A 19,805-nucleotide genomic window follows, 5' to 3' on the forward strand; every position below is an offset into this window, starting at 1 on the left:
ACAAGATGTCTGACTGGTTCTAGGCACCAATAAGAAAGTTTCTACTAGTTGATTCTTGCAAATAAAAGAAAAGCAACCAGCCACTGGTAATAATACTATTTATTTACGCAAATAATCCCATCCCTGTTACAAACCAATAGGTTCATCTTCAGGTGGCTGTTTATGTTTATATTACATTTTTGTTGCTTACATCAATTGTTGCAAGAAAACAGTCAGCAGCTAGTGCAAACCACAGTAAATGTAATATAAACACAAATACCCATCAGAAGATGAACCTGTCAGTTCAAGGGTGGTTAACAGTGCTATTTGTGTAAATAGATAGCATTATTAACAGCGACTGTTTGCTGATTCCTTCTTTGCAAAAATCTGCTTGTAGTTTGTACATAGCTCTGGAATCAGACATGTCAGTATTTGACACATTAGCAGGAGCAAGTTTTTGTTTCAAGTGCCAGTAATACTGAAGCAGTAATAAAAGTACGGAAGTACTGCATCGTGTTTTTAACTAGTAGATGTATAATCAACAAAATACGTTTCCCACATCTTTTAAATTGTGGAACTCCAGAGGGAAGCGCAGCCTGGCACAATGACAATTTGCCATCTACAAATGCATGTTTGAAACGCTTTCCCTGTGGTTTGGCACCTGGACCAAGTCCAGGGACATGAATCAGAATACCAAGGACACAACAGCACCGAGAACACAGTTTTTGAAAAATAGCACTTGGAAAATTTTCCATTTCCACTCTACAGTGTTTCTTCCCACAAACCTTTTGCAACTGAACGAGGATAGAGGGGAAGTGATAGGGGTATACAAGTACTTCCTGCCACAAACTGTAGATGTAGATGTAGGTGCTTCATGAAGCTCAGTTTGATATATAGTGGTGGGAGCAATTTTTATTTTTTTCCCTACAAGTGTTGAAGCAAGATATCTTTAGTCACAGAAGTAAAATATCTTTGATCTCGCCAAATGTGTACACTTTATTGTTTTTGTTTTGCCTGGCTACAACACTCGTAAGAAGAAGACATTTTCGTGTACCTAGCTTGCTGTTCTTACAAATTTCCTGTAACTAAAAAGAAAGTAAACCGTTTTCAATTATGGAAAAAAAAGAGAGAGAAAAAAAGAAAAAAAGAAAAACTGTATGGGATAGAAGAAAACTAAATAGTTTTGAAATAAACATAGAAAAGTTGATTAAGAAGTTTACTTATTTTCAGTTTCTGATATCATTCAGACTGCTATACTCGCATTTAACTTTCCATCTGCTACAGCATTTTTTTGGTTTATTTGTTAAGCTTTGCAAGATCACCAAAGTGTATTACTTATAGATTAAAAAGAACGATATTCTGTCAGTGGCAAATTATAATTATTTTTACTTGCTTTAAATCATTTGTTGTTCACAGAATTGCTTTAGTGTTATCAGTGACTGAGATAGTGTTCAACTTCAGAAATTGTTTAAATTTTTTATGGTCATTGGTAGATTCAGCATAGGTCTATTAATCCTTGTTTAATTCTAATAAAATTTCTAATATTTGAATATTTGTCAGATGTTTCCATAATATGCCAACATATCTTATTTCCTTTTGTGACTTTATAAATATTTCATTATTTCACTGTTTGTGTTTTACACTGCTTGAAGAAAACAGGTTAACCTGACAAAGTAAATTTTTTGCACTATGTGATGATCAAATAGTGAACGAAGGGGATGGGAACAAAATGACAGTATCTCCTCGTGGCCACTGGCCATCAGTTAAATTTGACGCTCTGACTGGCACAGCAGTGCTCCACTCCCAACAAAGTGTGCTAATCCCTTTTCCTCTGATCCCTCACTTGTTCAGCATAATTACATATTAGAATGGAAAATTATTGTACAGTTTCCTCAAAGCATATATAAATATTCCTTGACTGCGAGATTACATTCTTTATGACATATCATCCTTGGTGTCAGTAAAGTTACACTTTTTCGTTGTTGTGTTTAAAAGATAAGAGAGATTTTCTTTTGTTGCAAATAACTGTATAAAATTTCCTTCATGGTAGAAAACTTGTGAAGTGTTTTGCATTTACCATTGTAATAATGATCAAAATCCCAGTTAAAAGTCTCCAACGTGTCTTTCGAGTTTGCACAAACAACATAATTTCAACTGTCATGTACGTGGTCTGTTACTCTTCATATTTTTTCATATAGATGTCAAGTTGCAGTCTAAATCAATTCCACTTTCAGAAACTTAATGGGCATGATAATTATGTTAGTTGGAAGTCCTCAGTGCAAACATATTTAGTCGTGATTGACTCTTGGACTGTGTGTGGTACCAACACTAATCAAAAGAAAGAATTCAGGACAAGATTGAAGCTGGTTTTATTATTCGTCCAATCAATTACAAGAACAGACAAGATTCGTCTACAGCTAAGGATGTTTGAGAGAAACTGAAGCAAGTTTTCGATGACAGTGGTTTAAACAGAGGGGTGGCACTTCTGAGGGTCCTTACTATCACTTCATTGGAATCATCTAAAAGTATTGAAGATTATGTGAACGGAATCATGTCAACTGATCATAAATTAATGAATTTCTCGATATCAATGCTGCATGGATTGGGGCATTAACATTGGCTACTTTATCTTAAATAAACCAATGATAATGAAAATAGAAAGCTCAGGATTAAAAATCATTTCAGTTAAACCTTTTGCAAGAAGTAACAGGCCCAGAGTGCGTATTATTATTCAAAGGAAAAAGGCATGTTCAAGGAAAACAAAGGCAGAAGCAAAACACAGCGAAAGGCAATAAGGGACCACGGTGCTTCAATTGCAACGAATATGATCACGTGCTCCACAGCACCACATAATGCAGAAAAGAAGAATACGAAACTTCCATTGTAGCTTTTACAGCTGCTTCACATTCAAATATGTTATGTAGACTTACATGCCTCAGTGCACACAAGACGTCGTTGTGACTGGATGTATGAGGTATGGAGCCCACCGATATGTACCAATACTGTTACCAGCAGGACTCCACTTCCTGTAGAAAGTATGGGAATGTCAATTTTATACTGAATAGTGATGAATGTACACTGATAAGCCAAAACATTAGGACCATTGTTTACCACAACATTTGATGCCGCATGGTGGCATTGTGGCCAAATGACACAGTAACAAAAGTAAAAGCAGAGCAGAGACAGGCAGGGAATCACTCCAGTGAAGATATAGGCTGCAAATGGGGAAATCTATTGAGATAAGCGACTTTGGCAAAGGGCAGATTGTTACTACACCGAGCCTGTGAATGAGGACCTCGAAAACGGCGAAGCTGGTCAAATGTTCAAGTGCTACTGTCATTAGCATCTGCAGAAAGAGGTAGGAAGGCAGTGAAACTATCACTAGGCACTAAATGCACTCAATGCTTCCCCAACGGCGATGTCACCTTTCAGCAGTACAATCGTCCGTGTCTCTGAACTAGAAAACTAGAACTGTGTTACAGAGGTTTCTGAGGAGCATTATAGTGAACTCACATTCATGTCTCAGTGATCAAATTCATCTGATGTAAATCCTATGGAACCCATCTGCATACAAAAATCAGCGGCCCATAGACGTTTAGTGCCACATACCTCCAAAAACCTACGGATGCCTGATATGCAGAAAGTGATGTATTTTGTTCCAGAGATGGATAAACAAGCTACCTGCTTGGTGGTCATGATGTTTTGGCTCCTAGGTGTATAAAACAGGGAGAGAATGTTTGTGTGTTGAGCGACATTGGTAAATTATTTGTATTTACTAAACACACACAGAGAAATGAATGCTAATCTAAAATGAATTTAGATTCTGTTACCCTGTGGTGCCACCAAATGGGACATTTGAATTTTGAAGATGTAAATAAATTACCACATCATGCCAAGGGTGTAAATTTATCTCCTGCTAATGGTAAAGAACCTGTCACATGGATAACATGTATCGAAGCGAAATGAACTGGAGTGTTATTCAATGATGCCTCTTCAAGAGCTCCACGACCATTACAGTTTACTCACACTGACGTGTGGTCCAATGGAAGCTATCAGACAGAAACCTAATAGAAAATGAACTTGAAAAGAAATTAAAAACCATTCACTCAGACAGTGGCAAGGAGTCCTGAAACAGGTTTTAAAATGTTCGTGAACTAAAATGGTTTTGAGAATTGAATGACTACTCTGTACTCTCCTGGCAAGAGGACAAGGGCTGGGTATCGGAGAGAGCTTGCTGTTATTGTGTGGAAAGGTTAAGATTTTGGACAGAGGGAAAGAAAACGTGCTTGCCATTTGTGATTCCAGTGGTGTGGAGAGAGCCTAAAAAATCACCTTAATGACTGTTACTTCTGCGTAGTTAATGTTTAGGGTGCAGTTTGAAAAATAACAAATTGTGTATCCAAGCATTGAGTAGAGCAGTTTGCACATGGAGAAGATCTGAGTGCACCTCTTCCTCCAACTGTTGTAGAGAACGTGGCAGAAGATGAAGAAGAAAATGAAGTTGATGCAATTACCGAAGATGATAGTGATGTCCACCAGCCAGAATGCAACTTTATTCATAACTTTTCTCTCAGGGTGAACTTAATGCTCTCATACGTATCTGCGGAACCACTTGGCTCTGGTTAAAAAGTAAGAATCTTCTGGAACCAGGAATGCATTACTTACGGTATAGACCTAAAGAGAGAGAATTAGTTCATTTATTCTCACAGAAAGAGTCCTTGGTTTACTGCAGTAACATAAATGACTTAATACACTTGTGTGGTATTGAATGTGAGCCTACAAAGTGGAGACTTTTCTAGACTTGCCAATGAAGAGCCTGAAAGGCATGTTACTGCATAATGGAAATGTGTATGGGCCGATTCTTGTGGCGCATTCAGTTCAATTGAAAGCGACGTATAAAAGAACGTGAAGATCCTCTTAACAAGTATCCAGTATGAGAAACACCCTTGGCTTATCTGTGGTGACTTCAAAGTTATCAGATTACTACTGGGACAATAAGCTGGGTTTGCAAAAAATGCCTTGCTTTCTATGCGAATGGGACAGTCAGTTAAGGCAAAGCTATTGGAGTGTGGGAGTTTGGTCAGAGCGGAGAAATTTTGTACCCGTAGCTAAAAATATCCTGCACGAACCACTTGTAAAACAAAAACTAAAAAAAGTCTTCCTTCCACCTCTACATATAAAACTGGGCTTGATGAAGTAATCTGTAAAAGCTCTACCACAGGATGGACACTGCATCAAGCACCCAAGAAATTTCCCTTCACCACACGACAAATTGAAAGCTGGAATTTTTTTTAGTTTTCAAGGAAATTGATGAAGGATGGAGATTCTGAGAAGACAATGAAAAAAACAGAAAAATGTCACCTTCCAATCAGTCACTGAGAACTTTCTATGGAATAACAAAGATCCTAATTACAAGGCCACTGTTGAAAAAAGTTGTTAAATTTCAAAAATATGTGTTGTAAAATGAGTGTGAAAGTCCACTTTCTACACTCACATATCGAGTACTTTCCGGAAAATTTGGGACATTATATTGAAGAGCAGTGTGAACATATTCACCGTGATGTTAAGGAGATAGAGAGAAGGTACCAGTGGCACTGGACAACGACTATGATTGCTGACTACTGTTGGATGTTGAAGGGGGACAGTCACCATGTAGAAGGATCTACAAGAAAGTCAAAGAAGAGAAATTTTAAAAATTCTTGTCAACAAGGCAGTCATGAAACAAATTATATGAGTTCTGAGGAGTATTTTTTAAATGTATTTCATTTTTTAACTGTGTTTTGATTAAAAACTCACCTTGTGTGAAAAGGTGTTAGAATATATTTGTGGGCTCAGAAGTGAAAAATCGTCAAAATATTATTTCTTATTTTGTGTAAAAACCTGACATGATCGACAAAAATGACATTTATTTCTAGAATCAGCATAAAAAATTGAATCAAGAACACCTACTTTCAGCAGGTCATCTGACAAAAAGTTTTAAAATGCAGACTAGTGTAATGTTATTCCTCACTGTGTGGGTAGACTATACTAATTTTTGCTAACCTTCAGTGAAACATACTAGAAATGAAATAAAATTTTGTATGAAAGATACTGGTGAAGCGAAGCAATGTTTGTGTGAACATAATGCAAAACCGTGATATGGACATAATTAAGCTAGATTGAAAGAATCATGTTATTGAAGTATTGGGTGTCTTTGGAACGTTAGACTGTCAATCTGTTTGAACTCCCATGTAAGTAAATGCAAAATTTGATAAAATTGTACTGAAAGAAGAGACAACATATCCTACAGGCAAGTGATAGGATGTTGCACAAGTGACAAGTCCAGGTATTTTATACGTTGTAAACAAGTTTAAGTCAATACTGCAATCTTCCACAGAACCGACACTAGCTGAGTGTGAGATGGGTTCTCAGTTATCTTCAGGGTACCAAGGATCTGCAACTATATTTCACTAAAGAAGACTTCATGGAAATAATTGTATATTGTGATACAGACCAGGCCAATGATCCTACAGATAGGAGATCCTTTACTGGATACTTTTTTTCTGTTCCAGAGAGACAATATTGTGTGGAATTTGTGTGAATAGCAAATAGTAGCAGATTAAGTAGCGACAAAGTCGTCTGCTGAGGATGCTCTGTGGCTCCAGCAGCTACAGACTGAACTCAGTTGATGAGGAAATAATACTAGTCATACTCTGCAACAATCTTAAGTACAATAAAGCTGGCATGTGCAGACTGCAATCATCTGAGAACTAAACATATAGTTATCTGTCTCCACTTTCTCAGGGAAAAACATTATTAGGACAAGAATCAAGTTTGTGTTCATTAAAGTGTGTGACACGGTGACCGACAGTTTGACTAAAGGAACAGTGTACGACAAACACTTGTATTGCTCTAATAAAGTGGGTATGCATATAGGTGGCGATGTTAGATTTTAGAGTGCAAAATTATCATATGCTCTTGCAGGCTTACAAAATTAAAGAGCCTATACAAATATTGACTGACTGTGAGATTACATTCTGTATCGTGTATGATCTTTGGTATTTATTGTGTTTAAAAGTTAAAGAAGAATTTTCTTCTATGGCAAATAACTGCATAAAATTTCCTTCAGATATGAAACTGAATGAAAACAACCTTTTCACATTCATTTCCAAATTGTAATTACCTAAGATTTATTAAATCTCTTTTATACATAAGTATTTACCTCGTGTAGCTCAAGTGGCGAAGACAGCAATGTGACTGAAAATTCCATCTCAGTACAAATCACAGTAACACAATTTTAATCATGACCTCCTACGATTGGAACCGGTCATGATTAAAAACATATTACTATCATTTATTCAAAAATAAATAAATGTAATAGTCCAGAATCGGTTTTTCTTTAGCATAGAGGGGAATTATGTATGACCCCAGAAGTTAAACTACAGGATGTGACACTCCACCGTGTGATAGTCTGAGCGAGCAAGTTCCGATAGGGCGTCACCCAGAATGACACCGACTTAGCACACCGTGGAGTGTATAGTACGCTGAGAATGTTTGTAAAATATTTTTCCTTCTCCCCCTCTGCAGTGCTGGACAGCAGTGACATCCAGATGACTCTTCTCCGGCTGCTCAACCACCCCTCGTACGATGTGATCGAAGTCACTCTGAATTTCCTGCTACGGAATGTATTCGAAGACTACCTTTACGAAGTGGAAAATGAGGAAGAACTGGAGTTTGAAATTGTCCCTGTGAAGCTGTCAGCCCACGAGGTACGTGTCAGTACAGTAATGGCACAGATGTTATCTCGAGAACATAGACATCGGACCACGTGCCACCTAATGTACATTGCTGTTAATAACATCTGCTGTGGTGAGGACAGAGGAAAAGGATGTTAGTTGCCCAGACGGTAATGTTTATTAACATTTTGTGCCGTATAAATTGTTTGAAAATCAGGTGAACTAAATGAACAGTGTCTTTGAGATGAACATAAACAAAAGTTAAACAGTGTGCTGACAGACTAATCGAGCAGTGCTGAAAAAATTAGATTTGTAAGAGACAAGTCTTCCCGAAAGAGAGAAATATGTCAACATCAAACATAAATTTAAGTAGTAGTTAGACTTTGCTGAAAGTTTTTGTCTGTGTGCAGTTTTACGCAGAAGTGAAATGTGGACAATAAACAGTTCAGACAATAAGAGAACAGAAGCTTTTGAAATATGGTGCTTGAGAAGAACTCTGAAGATTAAATACATAGATCAGGTAACTAATGATGAGGCACTGAATCAAAAGAGGAATAAAAGAGTGTTCTGGCACAACTTGGCAGAAGTAGGTTGACGAAACATTTTGAGTCATCGAGGAATCGTGAATGTGGTAATCGAGGAAAGGGTAGGGGATAAAAATTTTAGATGGAGACCAAGATTCAAATGCAGTAAGCAGATTCAAATGGGTGGTTGTAATAGTTACCAGAGATGATGAGACTTGCCCAAAATAGACTAGCATGGAGAGTTAGGTATAAACTTGTCAGTGGATGCATACAGCACTTGGGTGGAAATACAGCTGAACATGGCTGGAGAGGCACTGACAGTGGACACTTCTCTCTGGTCAATGAAACGGAAGGCAACAGTTAACTGAAGAACTATTAAATTGCAGATATGAGATTAAAAATATGAGGGCAGACTGAAAAGCAATGCCTCCTTTTTTCTAATTGAAAAAGAAATATTAACATTCTATTTCCTTATTCCTCATGACTACATATTTGTTTGTCAACATAGTCACCTAGCAGCAAACACAGCTCTCCCAACAACAGACCAGTTCGTTGTACCATCACTGTAGAATGTTTAACTTTCTTGACAGAACCACAACCGCATCTCTCCTTTTACTGCTTCATCACTATCAGGTTGAAATCTTAGCTTTTTTTAATTATTGGATAGGCCCAATTCGGGATGGTAAGGAGGATGATCGATGGCAGTGAACCCAAGGCATCGGATTGTTGCAGATGTCACAGCATTCATGTGTGGTCTGGCATTAACATGCTGAAGGAGAGGATAGTCCATGTGTGGATGAAGTTTTCTGTGGTTAGAAACTCAATTATAACAAGCTGTTTCTCAAACACTGACATAGTTACTTTACACAGAGTCATGTTATGTGCTAGAATTTGGAGCCCTCTGGTGGCAGATGGTTGCAACTTCCATCAGTGAAGCTGGAAGGTCGACCGAGTAATATGCGTGACATGTGATATCTCAACTGATATTGAAAACAGAATAAGAAATTCAGAGGCATTACTTATCAGCACACTGTTGTATTCACCCCAGTAAACTGAATATAAGATTTACCATCTGAAAGTGCAAACTAGTGAATGTCTAGCTTATCTGCACCAGTGGTTTTGTTAGTTCTTACTTTGAGTGGAGTGTATCTTACAATTGATTTAATATTTTGAATATTTAACCTTTGATGAGTTACTACATAATGTATTCAAATGTATTTAGCTGTAAGCCATTTGGTCTGAGTCTGTAATTCAGTTTTTCAATACTTTACTGCCCTTCTTTTTTCTTCCTTTTCAAACAGTTTAACTGGTAATGATACTACTCGTGTGACATGTCTGGAAAGACATAATAAAAGAACAGAGGACACTGTAGATATGTAAATCACTTGGGTGGAACTGAAGGATGATTGGGGGGGGGGGGGGGGGGAGGTTTTTAAAAGAGCATTCTTCGGTGTGAAATGATGTGAATTATGACTTTAGAAATTTTAGAAATTGGGAAATTCACAAACGGAGGGTGTGGGACGGGACTCTGTGTGGGCTGAAACTGTGTGAGTAGAAATAGATGAATGCCCCCTTCAAGTTCTTGCAATATCTCACCTGAGTGGGTCAGAGAAAAAGATAAGGACCTTCAAGTATAACGTGAGGGATTTTTTTTTTAGCTACAGTGGATAAATCAGAGATGTGGCACAGTGGTCAGCTAGATGAACTGTTGGTTTGTAGGCTTAGTTTCAGTTCTCAATGCTGCCATTTTTTTTTAATTCCTCGCAGTGTTAAACTGTTATTTATAAAATTTAAATATATTTAAACAGCTCAATTTATAGATGTAAAATTAATGCATTTGATGTAGTTATGATTAATTAATTAACATTTTTAAACAGAAATTGTTTCAAATAACACGTCTGATGGCTTGTGATTTCTATTGTCATTCAGTAGCAATGTTCTGTTGTTGTCACACCTGCACTGTATCCTTTTTATGTTCTCTGTCATGCTTTCAGAGCACGTGGCTCTGGCAGCTGTTTCAAACCCCTGTAGGCAGCTTTTACCATGCCTGTTATCCAACATTTTTCCATCGATCTTTACAGTTGTGAACAGCGCCTCATCACCTGTCTGCTGTGATTTTCTATAAAACCTTATAATTTTATTGGAACATGGAAACCCAACAGGAATTTTCTACCAGTGGTGAAAATATCAGAATTACAACATTTGATAAAGATTTTTGAAATGATTTCCCGTCCTTTCCATGTAAACACAGCCCACACCATAATGGAGCCACCACCTGCCTGCGCAGTGCGTTGTTGACAGCTTGGGTCCGTGGCTTTGTGGGGTGTGCGCCACACCTGAACCCTAGTGTCAGCTCTTACCAACTGAAACTGGGACTCATCAGACCAGGTCACGGTTTTCAAGTCATCTAGGGTTGAACCAAAAGGGTCACAAGCCCAGGAGAGGCACTGGAGGCAATGTGCTGCTAGCAGAGACACTCACATCAGTTGTCTGGTGCCATAGCCCATTAACACCAATTTTTGCCACACTGTACTAACGGATACATACATCATACATCCCACACTGATTTCTGTTGTTATTTCACGCAGTGTTGCTTGTCTCTTAACACTGACAACTCTATGCAAATGCTGCCACTCTCAGCCATTAAGTGAAGGCTGTTGGCCACTGAATTATCTGTGGTGAGAGACAATGCCGGAAACTTGGTATTCTCGGCATACTCTTGACACTGTGAATCTCGGAATACAGAATTCCATAACAATTTCCAAAATGGAATGTCACATATGTGTAGCTCTAAATACCATTCCACGTTCAAAGTCTCTTAATTCCTGTTGTGTTGCCATAGTCATGTTGAAAACATATTCACATGATTCATTTGAGTACAAATGACAGCTTCACCAATGCACTACCATTTAATACCTTGTGTACGTGATACTGCCACCTGCATATCACTACCCCATGACTTTTGTCACCTCAGTGTATGTGATATAATTACAGTTTAGTAAATCTTGGGTTTTTCCATTTACTTGTACTGCAAAACCTTGCTTCTTGCCAAATATCATGATTATAGGTCATTGGAAAGTAACCTATAGGTTTTTATGAGTGAGTTTGCAAGTTATCAGAATATGTGACATAAATATCGATATCTTTCAATTGCATTGACTTACAACCTTAAATGTTATACTCTGCCAAAGCATTGTAGACCTCAGTGACACAAATTTCAGCTTGATACGTGCACCCCTGAAGAAAAAGGTGTCTTAACAGCTGAACAGGCAGAGAGACAGACAGAATATTCTTTTTCATGTGATATAATTACAAATTAAGGGTTTTCATATTTTTCCATTAGTTGTATTGCTTGCTTCTTGCCAAATTTCACAGTTTCCGTGATGCACCAACCTCGATTTAGCTTTTTCAGATTTAAGCCTCGTGGACACGACATAAAATGAAAATTATGGTGCAGCAATGTATTTGTAAGTCGAAGAGATAGTGCATCAAACATAAATACAGAAAGCTCACTTGACTTTCAAAAGACTATGTCCAACAGCGAAATAACATTGTGCAATATCATGTATGAGCTTCTGGTCCTTAAATGACCGAGCTTTGAGTCAGTAGTTTTTCTGTTAAAAATCATTGTTTATTTATCCTTCTGCATTAATTCATGCTTGCTTTCACAAAATCCAAAATATTACATTGATACATAAGAACTGTTGTTTGTGTTGTTTCCAAAGAGCTTCTCGGGATATTAACTCAGACCAACTTAGGAACAGTATATACAAATCTGAAAACAATCTGGGCTTGGCGGGACAGTACTGCCTCGATTGGCATCACATAAAACATAATATAAGACAAGTAGTTTGTTTCAGAACATTAGATAAGTTAAAATAATATTAAGATAACAACTCTCATTTTTGTACATTATATATAAGATGAAGCTCATAGGATGCCTTTTGAAATTATGTAATGATGTGAAGATTTTTGGTAATAATATCCAATAACAGAGGTTACACATGTTGCACATACAAAAACTGGAAACTTCCCATTGTGTTGCAGTATCGATTACAAATCGATAGTAAAGTAAATAAAAGTGTAAATAGAAATGTATGTTTTGTCTGCATTTGAAATTGAATAGTAAAAATAATAAGAATAACATTAATTTCTTTTAACAGCATTTGCTGTTAATTACTTGCCAGCTAATTTACATAGTGTGACATTGAAGTATGAGAGTAAATCAATATAGTATAGTTGGTTAACTGAGCAAAAGTTCCAATAGGTCTGGATTCATTATACAGTGCAACGGGGAGTGCCCTATAGGTTTTGATGGGTGACTTTGTAAGTATCAAAATATGTGACATAAATAGCTGTACCTTTTACTTGCATTGACTTCAGATTTTTCACATCCCTAAAGGCCCATAGACCTTGATTGTGTCATAAATTTAAACTTGATTTGTCTGGCCCGTACCTGAGAAAAAGGCATTGTAACAGATGGGTAACAAACTGATTCTATAAGGGTTCCGTTTTTACCTGCTGAACCCTATAAAATGTGATCACTGACAATCTTCCTGCATCCATATGTCCTGTAGCAATAAGTATGGCTCCAGGATCTGCAGATCAGTTTATTGACATTATGAAAGATAATATCATAGTAAATGATGATGATTTGATCTTATACACTGAATATGATGATGAAAATCTTTATGAAGAGGTGTGTGGATTTTCTCATTCTCTCTCTCTCTGACCCTCTCTCTTTGTGAGGGACATTAAGGATGTACCAACCTCTCTCTTTGCTCATACACTTTTACTATATGCAGTCCTATTTTATTTGTAACAGATCCATTCTTCAAGTGCATACATGAACGACTATTAATTATAATCCTAACAAATAGTTCTTTTGTACTTTGGTGTCCTTGGCAGATAAAAGAAAGTCATCAGTTTTGCTGATGCTCGCGCAAAACGGAAATTCCATCATTAAAATCATGATTCCCAATCACAAAATAGGAAAAAAAGTCTTCAGATTTAAGGGAAAGGAACAGAACAAGCCGGCACTAGAAATGACAAAATTGCATTCATCAACACCAAAACATGGGCAATGTTTCAGGGTACATAAGGCTGTTAGGAATAGGTGACAATGAGAACATTATAAGAATAGGTAACAGCAGCGCATTTCCAGGTTTGTCAGATAAATTTCAATTTCTTGCTAGTGGTACCTGGGTAAAAATCTTGAAATGTAAACATTCAGTAAGACAGCAAAAGTTTGTCAAATTCATTGGCAAAAATGATTTTGCCTCTTTGGAAGAAACGATGGAAGCAGCAGAGGAGTTTTGCATACAGACAAGACATAGGATGTCACACTTCAGCCTCATGAATCAATGTATAACAAGACACTGGAGTACAAGGATGCTAAAATCAGTTTGGTGAAAAAACTCAATCTTTCCAAAACCACCAACTCTTACATAGCATAGTAATTTCACTGCTTCAGGGAAATTGTTAACCTCTGTATTTTTATGTATGCAATAGTTGACAATAAATTTGATCCTCAGATTCTGGTACTTTCAAGAAATTAGAAAAATAATTTAAGAGTGCTGTCATTATTTGCTGCAAGTCAGGAAAGCTAACAAAAGAGCTGTATTCAGATTTCTTGGAAATGATATTAAAACCATACATTGCTGCAAAAAAATTCCTTGTGATGGTGGATTTGTGGGGCGGCCAAGCATATGATGCACGATGGCACATTAATCAATGCTGAAAGTGAGGTAATGTGTACTATGGAGATCATTCTGCCCAAATGTACTCCTCTTCCCAGCCCTGTGATGTATGTCTCTACCACCAAGTCAATAATATAATTAAAAGGCTACAAAGTGCTACTGAATTGCTACAACAACAACAATGAGAATTATTGCCAAGAGAAGACGCGTTAAAACACATTTGATGGTGCAGAATCAGTTTGTTTTCACCTCAGTGATTTTGTGTGCTTGGCTTGCATCAAAACTGACAGACGAAAGTCATTCATTTAAAAATTCGAGTGAGATGTGCTTTCCAATGAAGTGTATTTCGGTAAAATGTTCTTGCTTTCATAAAATGTGCATTGTGTGAACAATATTTGTTTTAAATGTTTCATTGATAATTATAAAAATGTGATGTAACTTCTAATAATAAATAAAAGCAGATAATTATTGGCTAGAATTTCGGAAGTTTTACTTTCATTGAAAACTTCATCCAATTATGTATTTTCACTGTTGAAATGCATTAATTAATCATGACTATCCTGATGTGTTAATTTTATGTATATTAATTGAACAGTTTAAATATATTTAAAATTTTATAATTAATAGTTTAACATTGCAAGGAGTAAATAAAATTAAAAAAAAACACAGCAGCAGTGAGAATTGAGCCAGAGTTGGTGCATTGCATCAGTGTACTTGGCCATTGCTCCCTGCACCTGACTCGACCATTGTTGCTAAAAAAAATTTCTCACACTCTACTCAAAAATCTTTATAATTTCATACAGCACACTCAGGTGAGATATTCTAGGAAGTTAAGGTGGGCTTCTACTAACACAGTTAAAACCAAATCAGCGAGACCCCTCCCACACCCTTCCCCTGTCAGTGAATCCATTAACAGCTGGTGGAGGATATACAATAAACATCTTATTTTACTATGACCTCAAAATCTCTTGTATTCTGGTTTGGCGAAATACACAAAACTGTTTAATTTATGTACAGCATAAATATGAACATGGTAGATCTTGCCTGTTGTTGACTGTATATTTCCATTCATTTATTAACAGTGTGTTCCATAGATGTCATCAGTGAGATAGGAAGGATGATTCAAGGTACACACTAACAAAAAGACAAGGAAATCATAGGAATTCAACCCCTCAATATGGGAACCCAAGTACATACTCAAGGGCTGTGAGCATCTGCACTGCTTACTTACGTGATCACTTACTCACTTAATTTTACCATACATCACATTTGCGATAAACATTATGCTGTGGAATGTGTCAAAGCAACAATATGTACTAGCAGCTGACCCTGGCTTCACATGGGCAACACTACCTACCTATGAGGTGTGATCAAAAAATATGTTGAATGATTTTATTAGCAACAAAGTAATAAGCTGACATGGCACTTGATTTAATCTCCTTCAAATTACTGTTCTGGCTAGCAATGCACTTATCCCATTGTTGAGTCCATGACTGGAAGCACTTGTGGAAGGCTTCTTTTGGAAGGGCGTTCAGCTACTCCGTTGTGATCCTCTCAATGATAGGAATGGTGTCAAGCAATATTTTAATTTTTGAGAAGAGCCAGAAGTCGCAGGGTGGTAAATCTGGTGAGTAAGGCAGATGTGGACAGGCAGGAACACTTTTTCCAGCCAAAAACTTGCGATTCAAAAGCGAGGTATGGCACGGCACATTGTCGTGATGAAGAAGGAAGCCGTTCGCCCATTTTTCTGGTCTCTTTCCTCATACATCGTTTTGCAGACATTGCAGTACACCCTTGTAAAATTTGACATTTACACTTGTTCCCTTTGGAACAAAATCTGATTGCTCTATTCCCTCACTATTGGAAAAAAAAATGAGCATGACTTTGATATTCCATTTTGACTGACTTGTCTTTATAGGGCAAGGAGATTCACTGGTTTTCATTGGGAATCTGAACTTTCCTCTCAGGGTCACACTCATGAGACCCAAGTTTCATCTCTAGTTACAATTTTGGACATCAAATCCAGTCCAAATGATTGAACTCCTTCAACTCCATGCGAATTGACATACGATTTTTCTTCTGCTCGTCCCTCAAAAGTCTGGGAACTAATTTTGTACTCCCTCTTCTCATTTGAAAATTATCAGTTAAAATGCTTTTCACAAGCCCATGTGAGTTGCTAACTTCTTCATTAAGCTCTTGAATAGTTATTCACTGTTTAAAAAAACAATTTTTGCCACATTTCCTTATGTTTTTGAAGTTAATTGACGTCCCAAACATCGTTCATCTTCTACTAACTCATTTCTGCTTTTAAATCACGGGTACCAGTTGTAAACAGTCTTCAAAGTTACAGAAGTACATCATATGGTTGTAGCATCAGCAGTTGCTGCTAAAAAGTTCATTCACCATAATTTTTGATGACACCTTGTATGTCCAGATGACTTGTCTGGCTTAGCAGTTATAAATTACTTAGACAAACCTTCCCTGTGATTCAGTCTATCTGTAAACGGAAACCATAGCAAAATCCCTAAAGCAGTTCCTGAGGTTAGCCTTCACATACAGACAAAAAACACAGTGGGAGACTTTGCTACTTACAGGTTTTTTTTCTGCAAAAATGACTAATCATTCCTATTCTAGAACTGCTCTTTGGTATAGAAGGAACTGTTAAGGAGAAACATCTTTAATTTACATTTGAAACCACTTCTGCTCTGTGTGACACATTTTATTTCCATTTGAATATCTCTGTTGCTCTCAAACTCAAGTAGATTGTTGATAATGATATTCATAAATGAATTAATGTACTGTAAGACTGTGATTAAAATTTGTAGCTATTTGTAGAGAGTCTTGCAAGATATAAATATGTGAACACACATAATTCTGACTGCTTTCTTTTGCGCAGTGCATATGTTTTGCCTAAGTGAAGAGAGTTGCACCTATAAGAGGTCAGTGAATGAAAATATGCAAAATAACTTAACTTACTGATTTTTATATTTCCAAGAATGGCATTTATTCTTATTGCAAAAGTAGACAAACTTAAATGTTTTAGCAGGTCAAATGTACAGTTTTTCCACGTCCAGTTTCCATCAAAATGCACACCTAAAAGTTAGAATTTCCTACATTGTTAACTACTTCTTGCTGGTATACTAGAGTAATATAAGTTGGGATATTGTTGATGATACAAAACTGAATGAACTGTGTTTCTTCCAAGTTTGAAACTAGCCCATTTGTGAAAATCAGTCAGTAACTTTCACAAAATCACTATGTTCTATTTTCTCTGCCAATGCCTCTTCAGACTACATACTCAGCAGTTGCAGTCTGGCAAGTAGAACTTTTTTGCACTGCCAGCTGTTGACGACAGATGACACCAACTCATCAGCTAAATATAGGGACATCTGGGCTGACACACTATCAATGCAAGATATGTGATGATTATCATCACACATTGTTACATTGATAGTTAGATGGTCAAACATATCCTGTGTGTTTTCTATACATTACTATACGGGGTACCTGACACCTATCGGTCGATCAAAAGTGGTAGTGTATAAAGCTTTATTTCATTGGCAGTTCTTAAATATGGGCTCTTCAAATATTTAACACCTTTAAGCCATCCCCATGTAAAATATATTACTCCCAAATGTCTGAGAGTGAACCTCAGTATTGCACACAGGTCCGTGGCTGGCCAGCAGTTGCCACCCGCATCTCGGAGCTTGCGGGTATCCCGGCAGGCCGCGGGAGGGCGACGCGGCGGAGGGCGCGGGAGTCGCCAGATGAGACGCGTGCTGCAGCACTGCTGGTGCTACGGCACCTCCCACCTGCCCCCACTAGTCGTCACGCCCTCGCTGCTACCATCACGCTGCTCGATGTCGCGCGCGTGGACCATTTTGCCACGGGACGGGCTGCGCTTGCGGCTGCCATGGCAACTTATGCGGGGTTGGTGGCTGCTGCAGTGCAGGTGAGAGTGCTGTAAAAATTATCTTGACCGACCTCAAATACATTTTCAGTGTTCTGCATCCTAATGAGTAATCCGTTATATTTTAAATATGTAGCATGTAAATTCCATCTCTTCCAACAATATTTGGCCGATGTACTTTCTGGGAATCTGTGGAGTGAACCTAGAGATGCAGAGTCCACCCCCTCTTGGTTCATTCTGTTGATGACTGGAAGATAGTGGCCGAAATTTCAGGCATCATCGTGTTGTACAACTCCCTGCCACTCTGCCACTGGCAGGGTCTGTGTGCAACACAATCCCCTCCACTTTCCCCATTATTCTCACCGGCTCTTTGGCCCAGCCTTCTTCTCCCTTCCAGATGCTTGCCCCTCAGCCTTCCCACCTGTCCTTATCTCCTTCATTTTCTTCAAGCGGTTTTTAATTTTATTTCCACAATCTCCTCTTGTAGGGATTCCTCCTGTCTTATCGTCCTTATACTTTCATTTCTCATCTTACAAAATTTTTTTACACCAGTCTTCCTTTCAAAAATTTCACCTTACTTGCTCAGCCCTTACCTTTTTTCCCTGTCCTTTGTGCCCTAGGTTTAAACAGTGTATGACAGAATGGTATAGAGTACACTTACTAGATCACCTTCGTACTTTGTCCTTCATCATTCCTCTCGCACTTATTATAACGATATCAATATACCGTTCTTGTTCACTTATCTCTTTGTCATTTCTTCCATTTTCCTGTGTTATAGTCTCCAGGGAATTGTATTCAGGTGCTCCCCAACCAGTGTCATGTTTACTGTAAGTGTATTGTGTTCAGATATTGTGACCACCAGCTCATACTCCTTTGTACTGAATCTTAGGCCATATTATTGCACAACCTATTCCAATACCTCTATTTCCTTCTGGACTTCCTCCTCATTATTCCTCCACATTATCAAGTCATCAGCAAACATTTCTAATCTGCATTCTATCTCTCTTATCACTTGTTTCATTATATCATCCATCACTATTGTGAAAAATAATGTAGATAGTGTGGTGTCATCCAAAGAGCGAGGGGCCAGAGCAAGGTCAGTACGTCGCAAAGCAGCCACAAGAAACGATAGTCGCTGCAAGGTGCACCGACGAATGGGCGACACAAGTGTTGACTTTTGCCACCTCAGTGTACATTCCAATATTATTAAATTGTGTGTTCCCTTACAGGTGCCATCAAATGTAACAAGAGGATTATGCTCGTTGCTGATGAAGTACTCCATTGGTAGTCAGCGACTAGAGAACAGGAGGACTGCTGCGTACCTGCTGTACAAATACCGTGGTCTGCTCATCTTCCCAGAACAGAATTGTAGGCTTCCGTGTAAGTCCAGTTTGAGTAATATGGTAGCTACAATAACTTCTGTCATGTCATCCTTTCTTGACCCTCATGCCTTTTGTACTTAAGCCTCATGCTCGACAGATGGTCATAAAGTTTGTTTTGTCACAGCAACACTGTAGGGCAATCTGGTTTCCCGTTAGTGTTTACTGCTAGAATTTTGCTGCACTGTTTATCCACAAAACATTCTAAGTTAAAAAATTTGGGACTGTGGATGCTCTCAAGAAGATGGTACTTTGAGTAGTGTCTTGTTTTCTGTTTATACAGTACACAAACTGCAGTGAAGCTCACAATGAGCAGGTTGCTGTGTTTAGGAAAATGTCCTCATAGTATGACCCTGTTGTTATTAGTGTGGGTGTGTCTAGTTGATATATTAATTCATTCATTCATTCATCCATCATGTTCCATAGATCTCATCAAGAACAATAACCCTCGGGGATGGGGAATGAATCGAGGTGCACATTGACTAAAGAATTTGGGGGAGGAGGAGTTAGACAGAGGGAGGAAAGAGGAGATAGACAGGGAGAGGGGGGAGATGGACTGAGAGTGGGGGAGGAGGGAGATAGATGGGGCAGGTGGAGAT

At 38.0% G+C, this 19,805-nt stretch overlaps 1 protein-coding gene across 1 annotated transcript in view; it reads left to right on the plus strand.

The window, feature by feature from the left end:
* Nucleotides 1-19,805, plus strand: part of LOC124716796 (thyroid adenoma-associated protein homolog) — a 222,189-nt gene that overhangs the window by 185,062 nt on the left and 17,322 nt on the right. Inside the window, 3 exon segments of the mRNA XM_047243345.1 lie at nt 7,546-7,727; nt 17,585-17,869; nt 19,057-19,207. Of these exon segments, the coding sequence (XP_047099301.1) occupies nt 7,546-7,727; nt 17,585-17,869; nt 19,057-19,207 (618 nt within the window).

The sequence above is a fragment of the Schistocerca piceifrons genome, chromosome 9, assembly GCF_021461385.2.
Source record: "Schistocerca piceifrons isolate TAMUIC-IGC-003096 chromosome 9, iqSchPice1.1, whole genome shotgun sequence".
NCBI lineage: Eukaryota > Metazoa > Arthropoda > Insecta > Orthoptera > Acrididae > Schistocerca > Schistocerca piceifrons.